This window comes from Camelus dromedarius, chromosome 9, assembly GCF_036321535.1.
Source record: "Camelus dromedarius isolate mCamDro1 chromosome 9, mCamDro1.pat, whole genome shotgun sequence".
Classification (NCBI taxonomy): Eukaryota; Metazoa; Chordata; class Mammalia; order Artiodactyla; family Camelidae; genus Camelus; species Camelus dromedarius.
Genome location: NC_087444.1, coordinates 30,336,615 through 30,352,278, shown reverse-complemented (window position 1 = coordinate 30,352,278; position 15,664 = coordinate 30,336,615). Strand labels below are relative to the sequence as shown.

The 15,664-nt window shown below is 41.8% G+C and overlaps 1 protein-coding gene across 1 annotated transcript in view; it reads left to right on the top strand.

Moving 5' to 3' along the window:
- CNTNAP4 (contactin associated protein family member 4) overlaps positions 1-11,410 on the top strand; it is a 224,572-nt gene extending 213,162 nt beyond the window's left edge. Inside the window, exons 22-24 of the mRNA XM_010997777.3 lie at positions 5,066-5,284; positions 5,638-5,709; positions 8,933-11,410. Of these exons, the coding sequence (XP_010996079.3) occupies positions 5,066-5,284; positions 5,638-5,709; positions 8,933-9,126 (485 nt within the window). The 3' untranslated portion in view covers positions 9,127-11,410. The remainder of the gene's footprint in view (positions 1-5,065; positions 5,285-5,637; positions 5,710-8,932) is intronic.
- The last annotated feature ends 4,254 nt before the right edge of the window (positions 11,411-15,664 follow it).

The window sequence follows — 15,664 nt, the reverse complement described above, 5'->3', positions numbered from 1 at the left end:
GAAATTGCATAAAACCTCTCATAGCAAACTGTGCCCCTGTTTTGAATAATGATATAATTTACTCTCTTGCAAAATGACAGAAAATCACCGTTCAAAGGCTGAGCGAAGTTGACAATGACTATTTATTACTTTTTTATGTCAGACAGGTAGTGGTACAAGAACACTGACAGCAGAAATTGCTTGGCACATCATGGTGGTCATGAGAAAAACCAGGTGGCATCAGATAAACTGGTTTCATATTCCTCCAGAGTTAATATGCATTATGTTTGCTTTGTTTATCTCAGACTCATTGGATTAAGTTCTGAGTTCTGTTTATAGATTGTTTTTTATGTTAGAAGCGTTTTCTAAAAGCCTGAAGATGTTTTCACGCATCCTGAGCAGTAGCTTTGGTATATTTCAAGGCAGTGGCACATGGGGATCATTTATCTCTTCTGATGCTGCAGAGCCAGGAAGTAACTGAGATTTCTGCAGTGGAGATCTGGGCCACGTGTAAGTAAAGCGCATGGTCCGAGCGGGAAGGATGTCTACTGCATCCCCTGAGGGGAGCTTTAAAAACAGTCTTCAGTCTCACAGATATTTTATGTAAAACCTGCTTCTGACCCAAAGGGTACATAAGTAAGTTTAATTCGGTCACTTAGGGACACTGTGATTTTGCAAACATCCAGCCATATGACACTTCAGATGAGATAGGTCACGCTGAAAGCGAAAGAGAAGCACGGGTGACCCGAGGTGCCTCACTATAAATAGCGTTCACGTTCATCAGGTTTTCAAGGTCATATCTCAGCGCTGTAGGCTTGGTTGGCAAATAAGTACCTTTTATGAAAAACTGCTCCTCTGTCCACACAGTATTTGCTGTCTGCTTTGCCGTCTCACTTCCACTGCCTTCGGTTGTTGTGGGATCCTTGTTGAGTATGATGATGGTAAAAATGTCCTGTTGGGTTTTGGCCCTGCTCCTCTGATTCATTGCACCGTTTTCCCACAAGCTTTCTTTATCTTTGTGGATTAAATATATTGAGATCCTTTTTTTTTTTTTTGTAAGCTGGCCCTTTCTTCGTAGGTGTGGCCAAACTACTTCGGCTTGTTTTGTGGTGGTGGTGTTCAGACAGCCACAGGAAGTTTCATGAAGCATCTCCTATTTTAATTGTTCTTCATTTACTTCATACCCTGTCTAGAACAGTCCTCTCTCTGGGTAACAGAAAGGCACTTCATACAAATTTTAACCCTTTAGTGCTCTATTTTCTTTTAGAGCTTTTTGTAGAAGAGTTCTTCTTTACAAGAGCAGAAGTCGTTCCCTTGGTTGGAAAATACAGTTGAGGCTAGTTTATTGATAAGCAAGAACACCCTCAAAACATGAGTTCGTGAAGGACTTTTATGCCAGAAACATCCCAAACATAATTGTCTTATCAGGATTTCAGTGAAGTAAGAAGCAGTTGTCTTCAGTTCCTCCATCTCCCCTGTTCTAACCTGTACATGTTGTTGGCATTTCAGCAATCAGATAATAGGAAAGATAAATATTTGTTGGTGGTGGTGGTGGGTTTTGGGGGTTTTTTTGTTTGTTTTTTTGTTTTGAGGGGTAGGTAATTAGGTTTATTTATTTATTTATTTTAATGGCGATACTGGGGACTGAACCCAGGACCTCATGGATGCTAAGCACGTGCTCTACCACTGGGCTATATATACCCTCCCAAGATAAATGTTTTTGTCACTGGCTTTATAAGCGTGGTTGCCGATGCAGATACCCGATGCTACGTGTTGTTTTTGAGCACCTTCATATAGCTGTTAATTTCGTTTGGACTCAGTTCTAGGAAGACGGCTGCAAAGTTGCATAGTTCCCTTTCTCTCCAGATCCTAATTCCAACCTGTTGACTCTCCAGAAACAAGGAGTTGATGGTCCAGCCCAGCAGGCAGGGGTTCTGAAAGCTGCTAGTATTGTGAGAAAGTATTGTGAGACTCCCTGCTTCTAGTTGGAAGAGAGTCTGGGGACCAGCCTGGAAGACTCTCTGGGGAGACCCTGGATTGTGGGAATCCTGGGAGACACTTGGCTCACAGAGACCCCTGGGCCCCGGGGAGGACGAGCAGCATTGAAAACCTTAATGCTCCTGTGTTCCCTCCTTGCCAAGGAGAGAATGACCTGAAATGGGAGGATTTCCTGAATCCTGAAATTTGGGCCAAGTCCTACTCTATCCTGAGGCTGGGAGGGTGAGTGGCCTGCAGCCTCACTTACATGGATGGCTACTCTGTCTTCCTTCTCCGGGGGGTCAGCCACCTAAGGAAGGCAGGGCCTGAGAGTCCACTAGCGGGTGAGAAAAACAACCCTGCCCTTGAGAAGATTCACCAGCAATCAAATGAGAGAGAAACCAAAACAACCAGAATTAAGCTATCCAAGGAGACAGACCCCATGCCATCCTGAATGAAGCTTAGTAAAAGCACCTTAAGGAAATCCTAGCAAAGCAACAAAAAGACCTCAAGGACTGAAAGTATGATTTTTCCGGACTGAAAAAGGATGATCTTTGTGGATACTTGAAATCATCCCTGGGAGGAGCAAGTGAACGGAGCTCTTGACGCCCACAGAAACAAGTCCTAAAAGACAGGAGCCAGGAGGGAAATTAAAATCGGTTAGGGAACATGCAGAGGAGACCCTCCGTGAATACTCCACAGCCCACAAGGATAAAGAGGACGAAAGTGAAACAATAGTTGCACAAACAATATATGAAGTTTTCTAAGCTAAAGAAAAACCTGGTGTCTGCGGATCAAAAGAGCCCACCCTCCCTGTTCTGTGCAAAATAGATGAGAGAAGACACACACCTAGGTACAATCTGATAAAAAATTCCTAAGTCACAGGGAATCCTGCAAAATTTGAGAAACAAGTAGTAGAACCAGAAGATGCTGGAGTAATTTCCATAGACAAACAGGGCCCTGCAGAGTCATCCTGAAAATAGACACACTAAAAATCACCTAATTCATCAAGAGAAATCTCTGTTCCAGATACACTCCATCACATTTTCTGATTTGTTCTTTCATAGCATTATCACTCTTCAGAATTTTCATCCGTTCCCATTTCATGTTTATTGTCTGTCTCCCCTGTTAGAATGTAAGATGCTTGAACAGCAGGGAACATGTTTCCTGTATAATTTAGCTCTTAAAACAAATATTGATTGACTGACCATTTAAAATTTTAGAGTTGAACTTTTTTTCTACAATACTTGATAATAGGTAAATATTTTCAGTTTGGAGGGGTAGGGTTTTTAAAAATTGCCTCTTACCAGATCTTTACCAGAGAAGTGAATTTTAGGTATTTACATTTTTTCTTCATTCAAAAGGAAAGATTTTTTTAAAGGTCTATAGAAATTTTATTTAAGATTTTAACCTTGCAGAAGAAATACAAAAAGTACTGTCCTGATTATGTCACTATTTAAGTGTATTCCTTTTTATTTCTTGTTAAAGTAAAAAACAAAGCAAACCAAAACACTCCAAAACAAGAATGCAGTCTTTTCTAAAAATAGGTTTGTTTGAATGTACATCTATTCAAATGAGCGACTCCTGTGTAGGGGGACTGAGTTAGTTCTTTGGTTTATACATATTGATGAAGTGCCTCACATGTAACGGCGTGATGCTGTATGTCGAGGGTCCCCTGTCCGCTCAAGGGGTTTACAGTCTTGCAGGTGAGCAGCAGAGCGGTACCTCTCAGGGCTCTTTGTGCAGAGAGGCAGGGCAGCCTGCTGGCAAGAACACGGCCTCCAGAGCTAGACACCTGGGTCTAAATACCATATCCCACAGCACAGAGGGAAAGTGACATAATCGCTCTCATTTCCAGATTTTTTTCATAGTGATATTCATGATGCTGAACGTCTATAATCAGTATTTTTATTAAAAGGGATAAAATGTGAATGAAAATGGAGCAAAAGGAAGTGTTCTTCAAAATATTGATATAACAAGACAGTCTCAACCAGAACTGAGTTGCCCAGCGTTATTTCAAGAATAACTCTCAAGCCAAAAAAATTTTTAAAGTTAAAAAATGCACCACAGAAGATATAAGCAGAGTAAAGGAAAGAATGTGTCAATCAGAAAGTGGCTCATAAACAGAACGAAGCTTATGATTTGGAGTCAGACAGGCCTGGAGTCCAGTACATGATGCCAAGAGTTGAGTAACCTCAGGCAAAGCACTAAAATTCTGGACCTAAAGGGACTGACTGTCTGTGCAACTGGAATCGGATGCTCGTGGCTCCTGTCAGGTTTAAACGCAAATGTGCAAATCCCTTAGAATAGCGCCTACCGTATATTAAGCATTCAATAAATACTTCATATCTATTATATTATGTTTTGAAAGAGAGACCAGAATACAAATGTTGGTGTCCACGTGTGTGCAGTGGAGGGGAGCGCAGTCTTGCTGTTTTCTGATCCTATTGGGCGGATGGGTGCAGCTCAGTTTGAGACCACTTGGACTTGAAAACTCTACAATTAGTTCCCCTTGTTTAGATTTCATGCTCGCCAAGCATGAAATATATTCTTCACTGTCAAATTATGAATTAATGTTTTGACATTCAAACCAGTCTCTGTTCCACAATAGTCCCACGCTAACTAAACACTCATTAAAATACGGGGAGGGGTTCTCTGTCCATAGAGGGCACACATATTTCTGAGTGACTGGTGGACGGTGAAACAGGGAGAAAAGGGAGTGAGGTGTGAAAGTTTTCACTGCTGTATGTGAATAATCAGAGAGCATCCCTAAAAACTTTGAGGTATAGCCTCTAACATGATGACAGCCACATGAACCCTGATCATTTCATTATCTGACCAATTCTTGTAGAGGCTTTAATCATGTCCAGAGGACTCTCAATGTATTTAATTAACCATACTGAAAAACTTGCCTTCATTAACCTGGGATGTCTCACCAGTAGTTGTGGAGAGACTTAATGGAGCCCTTTTAATAAAGACAAAAGAAAAAGGGATTTATTAGCTATGATGTATGGCTGTTGCATTATCAAGACTTGGAATATCCCATTTGTGGCCTTCCCGTGTGCACATTCACTGTCATCAGTATTGCGGTGTTTCTTGGGCTTCACAGAACACAGCGATGTAGACCAGGACACGGCGCTGGCCGGCGCGCAGGGCTTCCTGGGCTGTCTCTCTGCGGTGCAGCTCAGCCACGTGGCCCCGCTGAAGGCCGCTCTGCACCCCAGCCGCCCAGCCCCTATCACCGTCTCAGGACATGTTACGGAGTCCAGCTGTGTGGCCCAGGCTGGCACTGATGCCACATCAAGGGAGAGGACACACTCCTTTGCAGGTGACTGTTGACTCTTCCTTTGCCCAGACTCGAACACAGCTTGTCCACTGGATATTAAAATCTTCTGATGTTGTGACGCTGTGTTCTTGAGAAGGTTTCTTAAAATTGGCTTTGTTTAACTTTCAGTTTCCTTTCTGATTTCTTTCCTAGAGTCTCAGTTCTTTACTCATGTGGACCATTGCATGGGGGCCATGACTTAAGTTTCAGATTACAGACAATCTGCACTGAACTCCATAATTCTGTTCTGGTTCAAAATGTGAATGAATTTTTCATAATTTCTTTTATTTTTTACTTGCCTATATCACCTCTCACCTCCCACCCTTCCTTTTTCTTTTTTTGGCCTTTAACTGCAGATCATTCTGGGACAAGAGATGACAGAGAACCCCTCACTAATACAATCAGAAGTGACTCTGCGGTGATTGGAGGTAATAGAAAGCATGGATGAGCTCCTCTTTGGTACTTAGTATCGTTACTAACGATGGTGAATATTTAGCATCATAGAAACTATGAAGAATCTACACATATTCGAAGAGTTAGGCAGGGGAAACTGAGGTCAGTGGAGGTGGTTTATTATTTGTACTGGATTATCTTATAGTCATCCTGAATTCCCAGCTTCCTTGGAGATTTTCAGTGTAAATAGTTGACAATTTCAATGAAACATCACACTCAAAGAATAGTGATTAAACTGCGTACCAATGAATATCGTTCAGCTATCAATGGCCATCCCCATTCCCTAGGGTGCTCTGACTGTATCTGAGGAATTAGCATCTTCATTGGCTTCTTGCACGTATCACTGCTTCTGGAAGGGTTCATGTAAGAAGTAGGAAAACCTGGGATTAACATTAGAAGCATTTAGTTAATGTTGTCTTAATACTTAATAAGGTGGATATTTCCATGGTTTAGATGCTCCCCTCAGTGAAGAGTACAGTTTTATTTGCATTTTTGTCATATACTAGGCTAATGAATTAAAAGTGGCTTATACTTATTTTAAATTGCAAAATTAATACAAAAAATTTTAAAGTATATCTTCCTGGCAGTGAAACAGCATATTCTCTGAGACATAATTTATTCAAAATCAGCCCCCTAAATAAACCTTTTTCTTCCTGATTAATGGTCTTAAGAATGTGGAACAAGTACTTAATCTTTAGAATATTGTCACTTTGGGCAAAGATTTTGGCAAGATTTACAGAGTAAGGAAGAGGTGTGTTGGTAAGTCATTTGGTGTTATTCTAGAATGGACGCAAGTTAGAGGTCACCTGTGAAGTTCTCATTTGACTCAGAAGCCCAGAGCAGAGAAAGACAAAATGGAAGTTTTGCTGCTCAGGAACTCCCCAGGGTGGTCAGATTTAGACAGAAAGAAGGCTGCACAATTTCCTCGTAAAAACACATTCACACAGGTCTTTGGATGGCAACGTCGTAGAATGTAGTAGTTGGCTGTATTTCATTTAGATGATCTTTTTTCCTTTCTTCTTCTTCTCCTCCTCCCCCTCCTCCCCCTCCCCTCCTCCCCTTCCTCCCCTTCCTCCTCCTCCTCCTCTTCCTCCTCTTCCTCCTTCTTCTTCTTCTTCTTTTTTTTTTTTTTTTTTTTGATATAACAGGTTAGATCAAGGTTTTTCCTGGACATAACAAACCCTGATCTAACACCTTCCCCAACTTAAAAGAGATGAATCACATACATGGAGCAAACTAGTTTGAGCATCCATCCGTGATTCCGACTGTCAGGATGTCCTGCCTGGGAAGCAGTAGCCTGCTCACTGAATGTAACTGCTTCATCAGCTTCCCACACTGAAGTTGTCCAGGGTTTCTTTCTTTCAATTAGAGGCCAATAACCAGACAAGAGTAGTATTTATAGCAACTCAGCTGATTACTTTTCCAAGATGAGAAGCAAAGTATATAAAAAACAAATGGGTATTCTGATTTAAATATTCTTTATTAATATGACCAACAACAAAAAAGTCATATCCATTAGTAAATTCTTCAGATTTCAAGTACAGTACAGAATTTAGTTACCAGATTTATGTTAGACCTCTCAGAAACGAATTGCTCTGCCTCTCAGAAGGCTGACCCAGCCAAAAGTCAGCTTAGCCCCTGGCAATACTGTGATTGGCTGGGGCGAATCTGCCCATCAAATCATGTGCTCTGGAATCCATTGTGACCGGTGAGGACCTTTGAAGTTTTGCCTTTAGCTAGATTCATTAGAGTTGTTTACACCTAATTTAAACTAGAATGGAAAGTCCTCATTTTACAGTATAAGACTCCATCCAGGTTGTTTTCATTATTCCTGTTTCTGTCTGAAAATGCTACAGTAATACCTCCACTGATTTCATCCCAGAAGTCTAAGCGTAAGAGAACTCTCAAATTCTGGGTGACAGACAACAGTTTTCCAAATTCTGTTTTTCATTTGAAAGCTTGGCTTTTATCGTTGGCATCGTACGCCATCAGTTGTTTTTCTTGAAGTGACAGGTTTACTTCGTTTTAGAGAAAATATCTGCCAGATATCCACGTTAAGACAACCATAGTTTGTCTGTCAGGTGTTCTTTCAAATAAAAACAGTGTTCTATAAAGCAAAAAGCAACTAGTTCGGCTCACAACTCAACTCAGACGTTCACACGAGTGTTCTTCCTGGAGACAGCTGTCACACTTGGGGATGCACTCGAAGTGCGTTATACATACTTCCACTTCATCACCCCAAATGTTCAAAAGACTTACGGCCGAAGGTCATGATTTGATTAAGTGAGTAATTTTTAGTGCTTCATCAAGGACAGTCTTCTTAAATGACACTCTGGCTGTGCAATGCCTGCTTTCTACTTTATGAATTCAAAGACCACTTTTCGGGTTTGGTGGCCTTGCCTCGGTTCATGAAGGTATCAGGAATTTTGCCTGATCTTGTTTTGTACTCTCAGTGGCTATGTCAACATAATTAAAAAAGCATCTTGGAATTATCATGAATATTTGTGATCCTGTGTCCAGGGAACCACCCGGGATTCAGAGATCACACTTTGAAGATGACTGAACTAACATAATGCCAGGATTGATCAGCATTTGCACTAAGAGTTGCGGTATTTAAATTTTTCGTTTACAATAAGATGTTTCAGAAAATCGGTGTTCCTCCTGTCAACCTAATCTAATCTATATTATCAGTATCCATATTTCATTAGTCAAGATCATTCATATAACCTGTGCCTGCTATTTAGCAATATGACAGATTATTGATAATTAACTTGAATAAAATGTCAGCAGATGTAAGCATTAAAAACATTTAATTATTTTATGATGTCACTACTGCTCTATAATTTCAAAAATAATTAAAATTTGTCTAGATATTAATCTGAAGTAACCAGATGGTCTTAGAGACATGTAGGTAATGGCTTGTGTTATTAATATATTGTATATGTAAAGACACTAAATAAGCCCTGTATATGCATTCAGAATAAATGAAGGTGAACCCACAGGACTGATAGAAGAACTCAAGTAAACGCACCATGTTTTGGTCCAGAAATACCTGAGGTTTCGATATTTCTAGTTGTATACACTAGATGCTTGATTTCAGGAGAAAATAGTTTCATTATGCCTTGTTACACAGTGAAGTCCACACAGGTTCCATCTGAACAATTCTGATATTGTATTTCCTCTCTCTTCCCTCCCCAGGTCTGATCGCTGTTGTGATCTTTATCTTGCTGTGCATCGCTGCCATCGCTGTTCGCATTTACCAGCAGAAAAGGTTGTACCAGAGAAATGAGGCAAAAAGGTCAGAGAATGTGGACAGTGCTGAGGCTGTTTTGAAAAGTGAGCTTAAGATACAAAATACAGTCGGTGAAAATCAGAAAGAGTACTTCTTCTGATTGGCAGCGATGATTTACCTTATAATTCCAGCAGTCCGATTTAATCGCCAGGGCGCTCAACAGACAAAAAGACATTCCTTCACTGAATGTATGGGCAGTGGGGTTGCAGCCCTGCCACGTTGCCATGTCAGACTCGAGGTGGCCCGGGAGCCTCCTCCGGTGACATACTCCCCCTAGCAGTCACTCTGTATACCAAGGAGTGAGATATTGCTGCTGATTTCTAACTGTCCTGATACGATCTAAAACGGAAATTTAATTCGCTTGATAACTACAGCTTTTCAATGTGAAAACTGTAGCACTGGTCTCTCAAACACGTGATACGTAAGTTTTGTTAGAGGTAAAAATCAAAATTGAACTATAATGACCTTGCTTTATTTGAGAACATACGCTGTGTTTGCTTTCGTGTCCCCCTGGTGTTGTTCACAGACCTGGAAATGCTTCTAAGATCCCATTTGGCTGGTGTTTGCATCTTAAGTGGCCAAAAGTATACAACCCCCTTTGCCTTTCTCTGTGTTGCATTCAATACAATTTATCACTAGTCTCGAAAGATGTTTTGTTGTCACTGGTTTGTTTGTATTGCTCTTTTTCTATTTGACTCTTCTTAATGATTTTGAAAACATTAGGTTTTGAGTGTCAGACTCCAGCTCTGACCATAAAACTCATATGTGACAGCATTAGAAAGTGCATTGGTCATCAGTATATGATGTCTTGTCTTTGAAATGTTTTTCTGTTTGGTTTGCTATCATGGCTCGGTACTGGCAGCAGTTAAGACCCCGGGTAATGCCAGTTTCCCAAAGAATGTGAAATGTTTGCAACTAAACTTGTTGGTGTAAAAAACACAATTCTGAACACTGCAAAGAATTATTTTTATTTACAACTGTAATATCTCAAATGAAGTATACTTCTGAGAATATTTTCCCCAAACCTATGTCAGCTTTCTTTACAGGTTTGTAATTCTGTTTTTCTAAAGTTTATCACCAACTTTCCTTTAATCTCCCTTGACTATATTCCATGGAGCATCTTCTTACGGAGTAAAAAAAAGACTAATTTGAAGTGTGGCGCTCTGTTCCCCACTCTAAACTACATCCCCTCTTTGGGCGTTTATTTTGCTGTGCACTCACCTCCAGGACATACTTTTTGAAATGTAAGCTGCAGTCACGTCCCCTTTTTGCAAAACCAGTAGTTATTGAAGAATGCTCATCTTAAGGGGTAATGACGTATTATAGATCCTATTCTAAGTCTGTCATTCTAGTTGCTTCTCATTTACAATGATGGGGTAAATTTTTCAAAAAGTACCCAAATCAATGTAACTTACTAACTAGTACATTCTGATTAGGGGGTAGATACATACCAGAAGATCAGAGAACACTGGTAATTCATAAAGTTAGTAACTTTATGAACCTGTTGTGATAGTTATCTTTGCGGCCATGTAAACACGATGCTTGCATTTGGCTATATTTAAAGTCCACAAACAAGTCAGTTCAATAATAAGCGCACTTCGGCATTAACACTCCCGCTTTCCAGGTGTCTGCTGAGGGAAAACCGGATTCCTTGGTTTGTCCACACCAGAACCACTTGAAAACATGTACGTTAAACATACTTTCTCCTTATTTTCCCTCTTAACTCTCTTTACAAAACCTGCCTGTCTTTCCCCAAAGCGCTATCTCCATTTTGATGTTTCTGTAAATGTGAATCTTAAGGATATGAGTTAACAGTAGTTTATGAAGGACCTCTGTGGATAAATGGCATTTTGTTCTTCATTGAAAGGCTTGTGGTAGCTCTCAGAGGATTGTACAGAGAAATGGTAGTAGTTTCCATTTGATGAAAAGCTGAATACAGACAGCGTAACAGCCCCGAATCTTTTAGAGGTGTTCTTGTCATTCAGCAGCAGAGTTACCCCAGTGGGAGCTGAAGGCAGACGGGTGTGTAGGTCGCACTGCGGGCCGCACTGCTGGGACCTGCAGCGCGGTGCCATCAAAGCGTGCCGGCACGTTGTATGCTAGGACTTTCACTCCCTGATTTGTAATCTGTTCCTTCTTCTTTTCTTAATAAAATGCATTTTTGAAGTAAAATGCAGAATATATTTTGAAATGTTGTATAAAAATTTAAAATGAGGGAATTATACTGGACCTTTTTTTCTCAAAACAGTAAAAAGATGTGTCGATGTATGCCTTCTTTACTGGTGTGTGTGTTTTTTTAAACCTTTTGATACCTCCCATGATTATTCTGAACTGTTAACAAAAGCTGCATGTATAATGTATTTTTCCTTTTACGTGGACTCAGAGATGAAAGAAAAAAATAGAAAGATGTTTATTGATTATAACAAGGTAAAGGAAGTTAAACTAGGTTTTACATTTTGCTGGAGAACAAAGATTTGACTGTTAGTGACTGTTTACTGAAAAGTTATTATATGCTTAAATTGGCTGACGTCCTTTTACTTCGGCAGAGAACTTGGCCAGGGAGCACTATATAAATTCACAGGGTTTTAGGGGAGAATAGAGCACACTCTGCTGTAATAGAAAGTTTAAACATTTGGTGATTTCAAATGAAAACAGTGTATAGTTAACATTCTCTTTTTGACAAAACTGATTTTCCCAAGTCTCACTAAATTCCTATATGCAATATGCAAATAAAGTGGACTTAGTGCGGCAAGTGAAGTGGGGGGGGGGGTCATGCGTGGGATATGATACCTTAATTTCTGTAGAAACTATGCTACTGAAATGACTCCTGTCCACTCTAGGAAACATGTCTGTTTTTAAAAATCCTTTCCCAAATGTTGCTCTTTAAAACACATTTAATAAATTCTTTAGAGGATAAGTTAAAAACAACAATGAGAAGAAGAAGCAACCAGACCACTAACCCCAGAGAAGGGAAGCATTCCAAATTATCTGTCATTAGATGGGGTTCCCATTCATCTGTAACAAAACCTCACCACACAGTCCATCGTGTAATCACTGATAAATTGCTTAGAGTGCACAGCTCAGTTTTACAGATGCAATGTCCAAGACACAGATCTATGAGGTTCTGTTCCCAAGGGGACATGTAGTAGTGTGTAAGTGGTGAAGCTGTGACTAGAATTTCATTTTCACTCCACATTTTGTTGATCATTAGTGTTTTTAAGACCTGGCGTGTTGATAGTTATTCAGTGGTATAGAAAATTTGAAGGCTCGTGGTATCCTCTTTGTCCAGAATGACCTATAGTTCTAGATCTTTTCCATATCCTTTTAAAATGAACATAAACCTTTATATGGTACGCCATTGCCAGTGATAGATTTGGTTTTCTTTAAAAAAAAATTTATTAAGCTATGGTCCTGGAATCTAGGAAAGATCATTTTAACCAAAGCACTTCAATACAGTCTTTATGAAATACTCAATATGCGTTCGATCTGACTGTGTCATCAAATATTTTCCTTATGATAGAAGTTGATACATCTCATATTAAAATACATTCAGGTGATTGTTTGACTTTTCAAACCATGTGTCAACTAAATGATGAACTTACCAGATACATTCAGTATGTCCTGCTTGTCTTCTTCTTTTCCAAAGTTAGGATGATGGAGAGTGCTAACAGGGAAGAAGTTCTGAAGCCGCCTGTCCGTGTGTTGTGGATGGGTGTGAGTGAGCACGTGCATACATACAAACAAGGGTATGAAGTGAGCAAGGGAATGTGAAACCATTTGCGTAGAATGTGCTTAGAGTGTTGGACTTTTGGTGTATCAGTTGTTTTCCTGGAGCCTGGTTTTGAAGATTGGCAGCTGAAAATACAGTGAGATGGAAAAGTCTGACCCACAATTATAATGGCTTCTCCAGTGAAATCATTTTTTTATTCTTTGCCCTATTTATAACATTATATGCAAATTTTTACTAAAAATGCATGCACATATTTTAAAATTCAAATAGTACAAGAAATCTTATAAGGAAAAATAGCTCTCCATTGCCATATCTCCTCCCCATTGCTTTCAATTCCTTTAGCTGTTTCTTTTTAGCCATCTCTATGTTTCTTAATTACATGCTGTAACAGGCTGGGTTCCCTGGGAAGCAAACTCTTGAGACAGATTATCCTGAAGGACATGTATGAAGGAGTGCTAGGGAGAGCACCATCTATGGGGGAGGCGGGGTGCAGGATGGGGCAGTGGGAGAAGCTGGCTTGTGGTACAGTCACCACAGACTCAGCCAGCTCTGTTGAGATGGCCCTTTAAAGATGTCCTGAGTTGGGGTGAGAGGGCGGGGCATTTACACTTCTGTATCAACCAGGCGTTGGATGTTGACCTGCTTGGTGACACGGGCGTGAACTTGGACAAACGGCTCTCTTCAGCGTAGGCAGTTCCTGAAGAGGGAGGATACATCTCCTCAGCATCTGCGGAAGGTAATCGTTTAGCCCTGAAACAGGGATCTGGGTGGCACAGAAGAGCATCCCTGCTGGTCCACCCTGTGCTGCCCAGACCCACCTGCTGCACATGGGTTCTGGGGGCAGCTCATTCAGGACGCTGGTCGGTCTCATTTCCCTGGGGAAACTTACACGAGGGAAGAGGATGGAACAAAGCACAGAGCCTGCCCCTGAGGGTGGCCTCCTGGCTGCAACTGGTACTCGTTCTCTCCCTCCTCTACAGCCCGTACCCCCCCCCCCCCCCCGTATCCCCAGCTGACAGCTCTGCAGAGTTTGAACCCTTGTCTGCTACGACCTTTTAGGCTGGAGCTGCTGTACTTTTGCATTTACCATTAAACTTGGTCAAAGGGGTGTCTACATGCCGAGCGTATTCTTCCTATCCCCACAGTGTAACAGCCGCTCCATCTGTTACTACGGGTCGGGACAACTACTCCTGACACAGCCTCACGCGTAACGTCACTGCTTAAGATCCACGTTACAGCAAGTCGTGTGAGAGTGTGCACTCCCCACGGGCTGTCTGGTCTCTCCATACCGTAGCATCAGAGGGTCTCTGCAGATCCTCAAAAGGTTCGCTGATGCCTTGCAAGTGGTAAAAGCAACCCATACACGAAATAAGGAATGATGCTAATCAAAAGTGGTCTCTGTCCATTTCAGGGTGGAAAAGATTTGATGTTGTCAGCTTACCACAGAACTGGTGTCCTTATAGTGGGGACTCATTTTGGGGAATGAACCATGGTCGCTATTGCTGACCATTGGGCCATTCAGGAGTGGTAGCAATGACATCACTTCTGATGGGTCGGGGCCAATCGCCCTGGGATGCACTGCTTCCATGCCTGCCGCCTTGGCTGCTCCATTCATGCACCCGTTGTACTAGAACATCAGTGGCCAGTGATTGGGTGGTGATACCGACTGGCCATCCTGTCTGCTGGGTTGTTGAGTGATTGTTCCGCATCAGCGTATAGTCTCTGGTGGGGAAGGATCTTTACATTTCATTTTCACTCCCGTAGGCCCATCCATGTGCTTCCACATCAGACTTCCTCTTCACTGATCTTCCAGATCTCCTTCTAAGTCCTGACAAACTGGCCAAATTACTGCCTGTAAGTTTGTATATGTTACAACCTTGGGCCTTTTCTTTCACCCAAAGTGAATGACCAGGGACACCATCCAAAAGTTCTGTTCACTGAGAGGCTGTCTCCTCACCGCTGTCTTTCTGTGCTGCCCTGATTGGTCCTAGAGTGGTGCTGCCTTTCAATTTCAGCTTCACCCATGTTCTGAACCAACCCATCCATGCCCGAAGCTCATTTTTACCTCCTTCTGTGATTGGCAGTGAGGGCCGTTCATGCAGCCATAATGTGAGCTGGGGGAGTAAGGGGGGGAGAGAAGTGGATGGCATGGGGGTGTGGGCTAGTGACTTGTGTGGACAGCTTGTGCCTGCTAATGCACGATCCCAGAGGCACCGTTTCCAGTTAATTACGGCCACCCAGCTCACATCGTGACTTGCTGGTTCTGACAGAACCCAGCTCATTATGGACAATTTCGCCCACATTTAATGTCCCTGTGGGAGGCACTGCATCTCTAGCAGGCCTCAGTAGCATGCTGGGAGAAATTTTTTAAAGACTTGTGCATTTCTCTGCTGAAGATGAGACACAGCATTGCTGCCAAACCTTGAATTTCTGCAATGTGTTGTTCCCATCAGTGACTGCCAGTGAAGTCTGCAAGGCATCTTCTTCCATCAGTGATCCTGCTAAGAGCATGCAGTCCGCAGGGTTATATGGTCCGAGAGGCAGGACAACATGTCTACTATCTAGATGCGCTGTAGAACCCTTTCTTGTGCTGGCCCCCATTCAAAACTAGAAGCCTTGCATGTTACCCAATATGTGGTCACAGTTCTTTTCTCAAGTGTGGAAAAGGCTTCCAACAGAACCCGAAGTACCCTATCAGGCACCGTGCCTTCTTTTTCATAGTGGGAAGTGAGAGATGCAATACTTTGCTGTTTACTTTGGAGAGGTGTTTCAGCATGCCCTAGGTGAGGGATCAGCAGACGTTCTCTGTAAGATGCCAGAGAGTAAATATCTCAGTCTTGTGGGCCATACAGTCTCTGCCACAACCACTGAACTCTGCCTTGGCCACGTGAGAGCGTCCACAGACAGC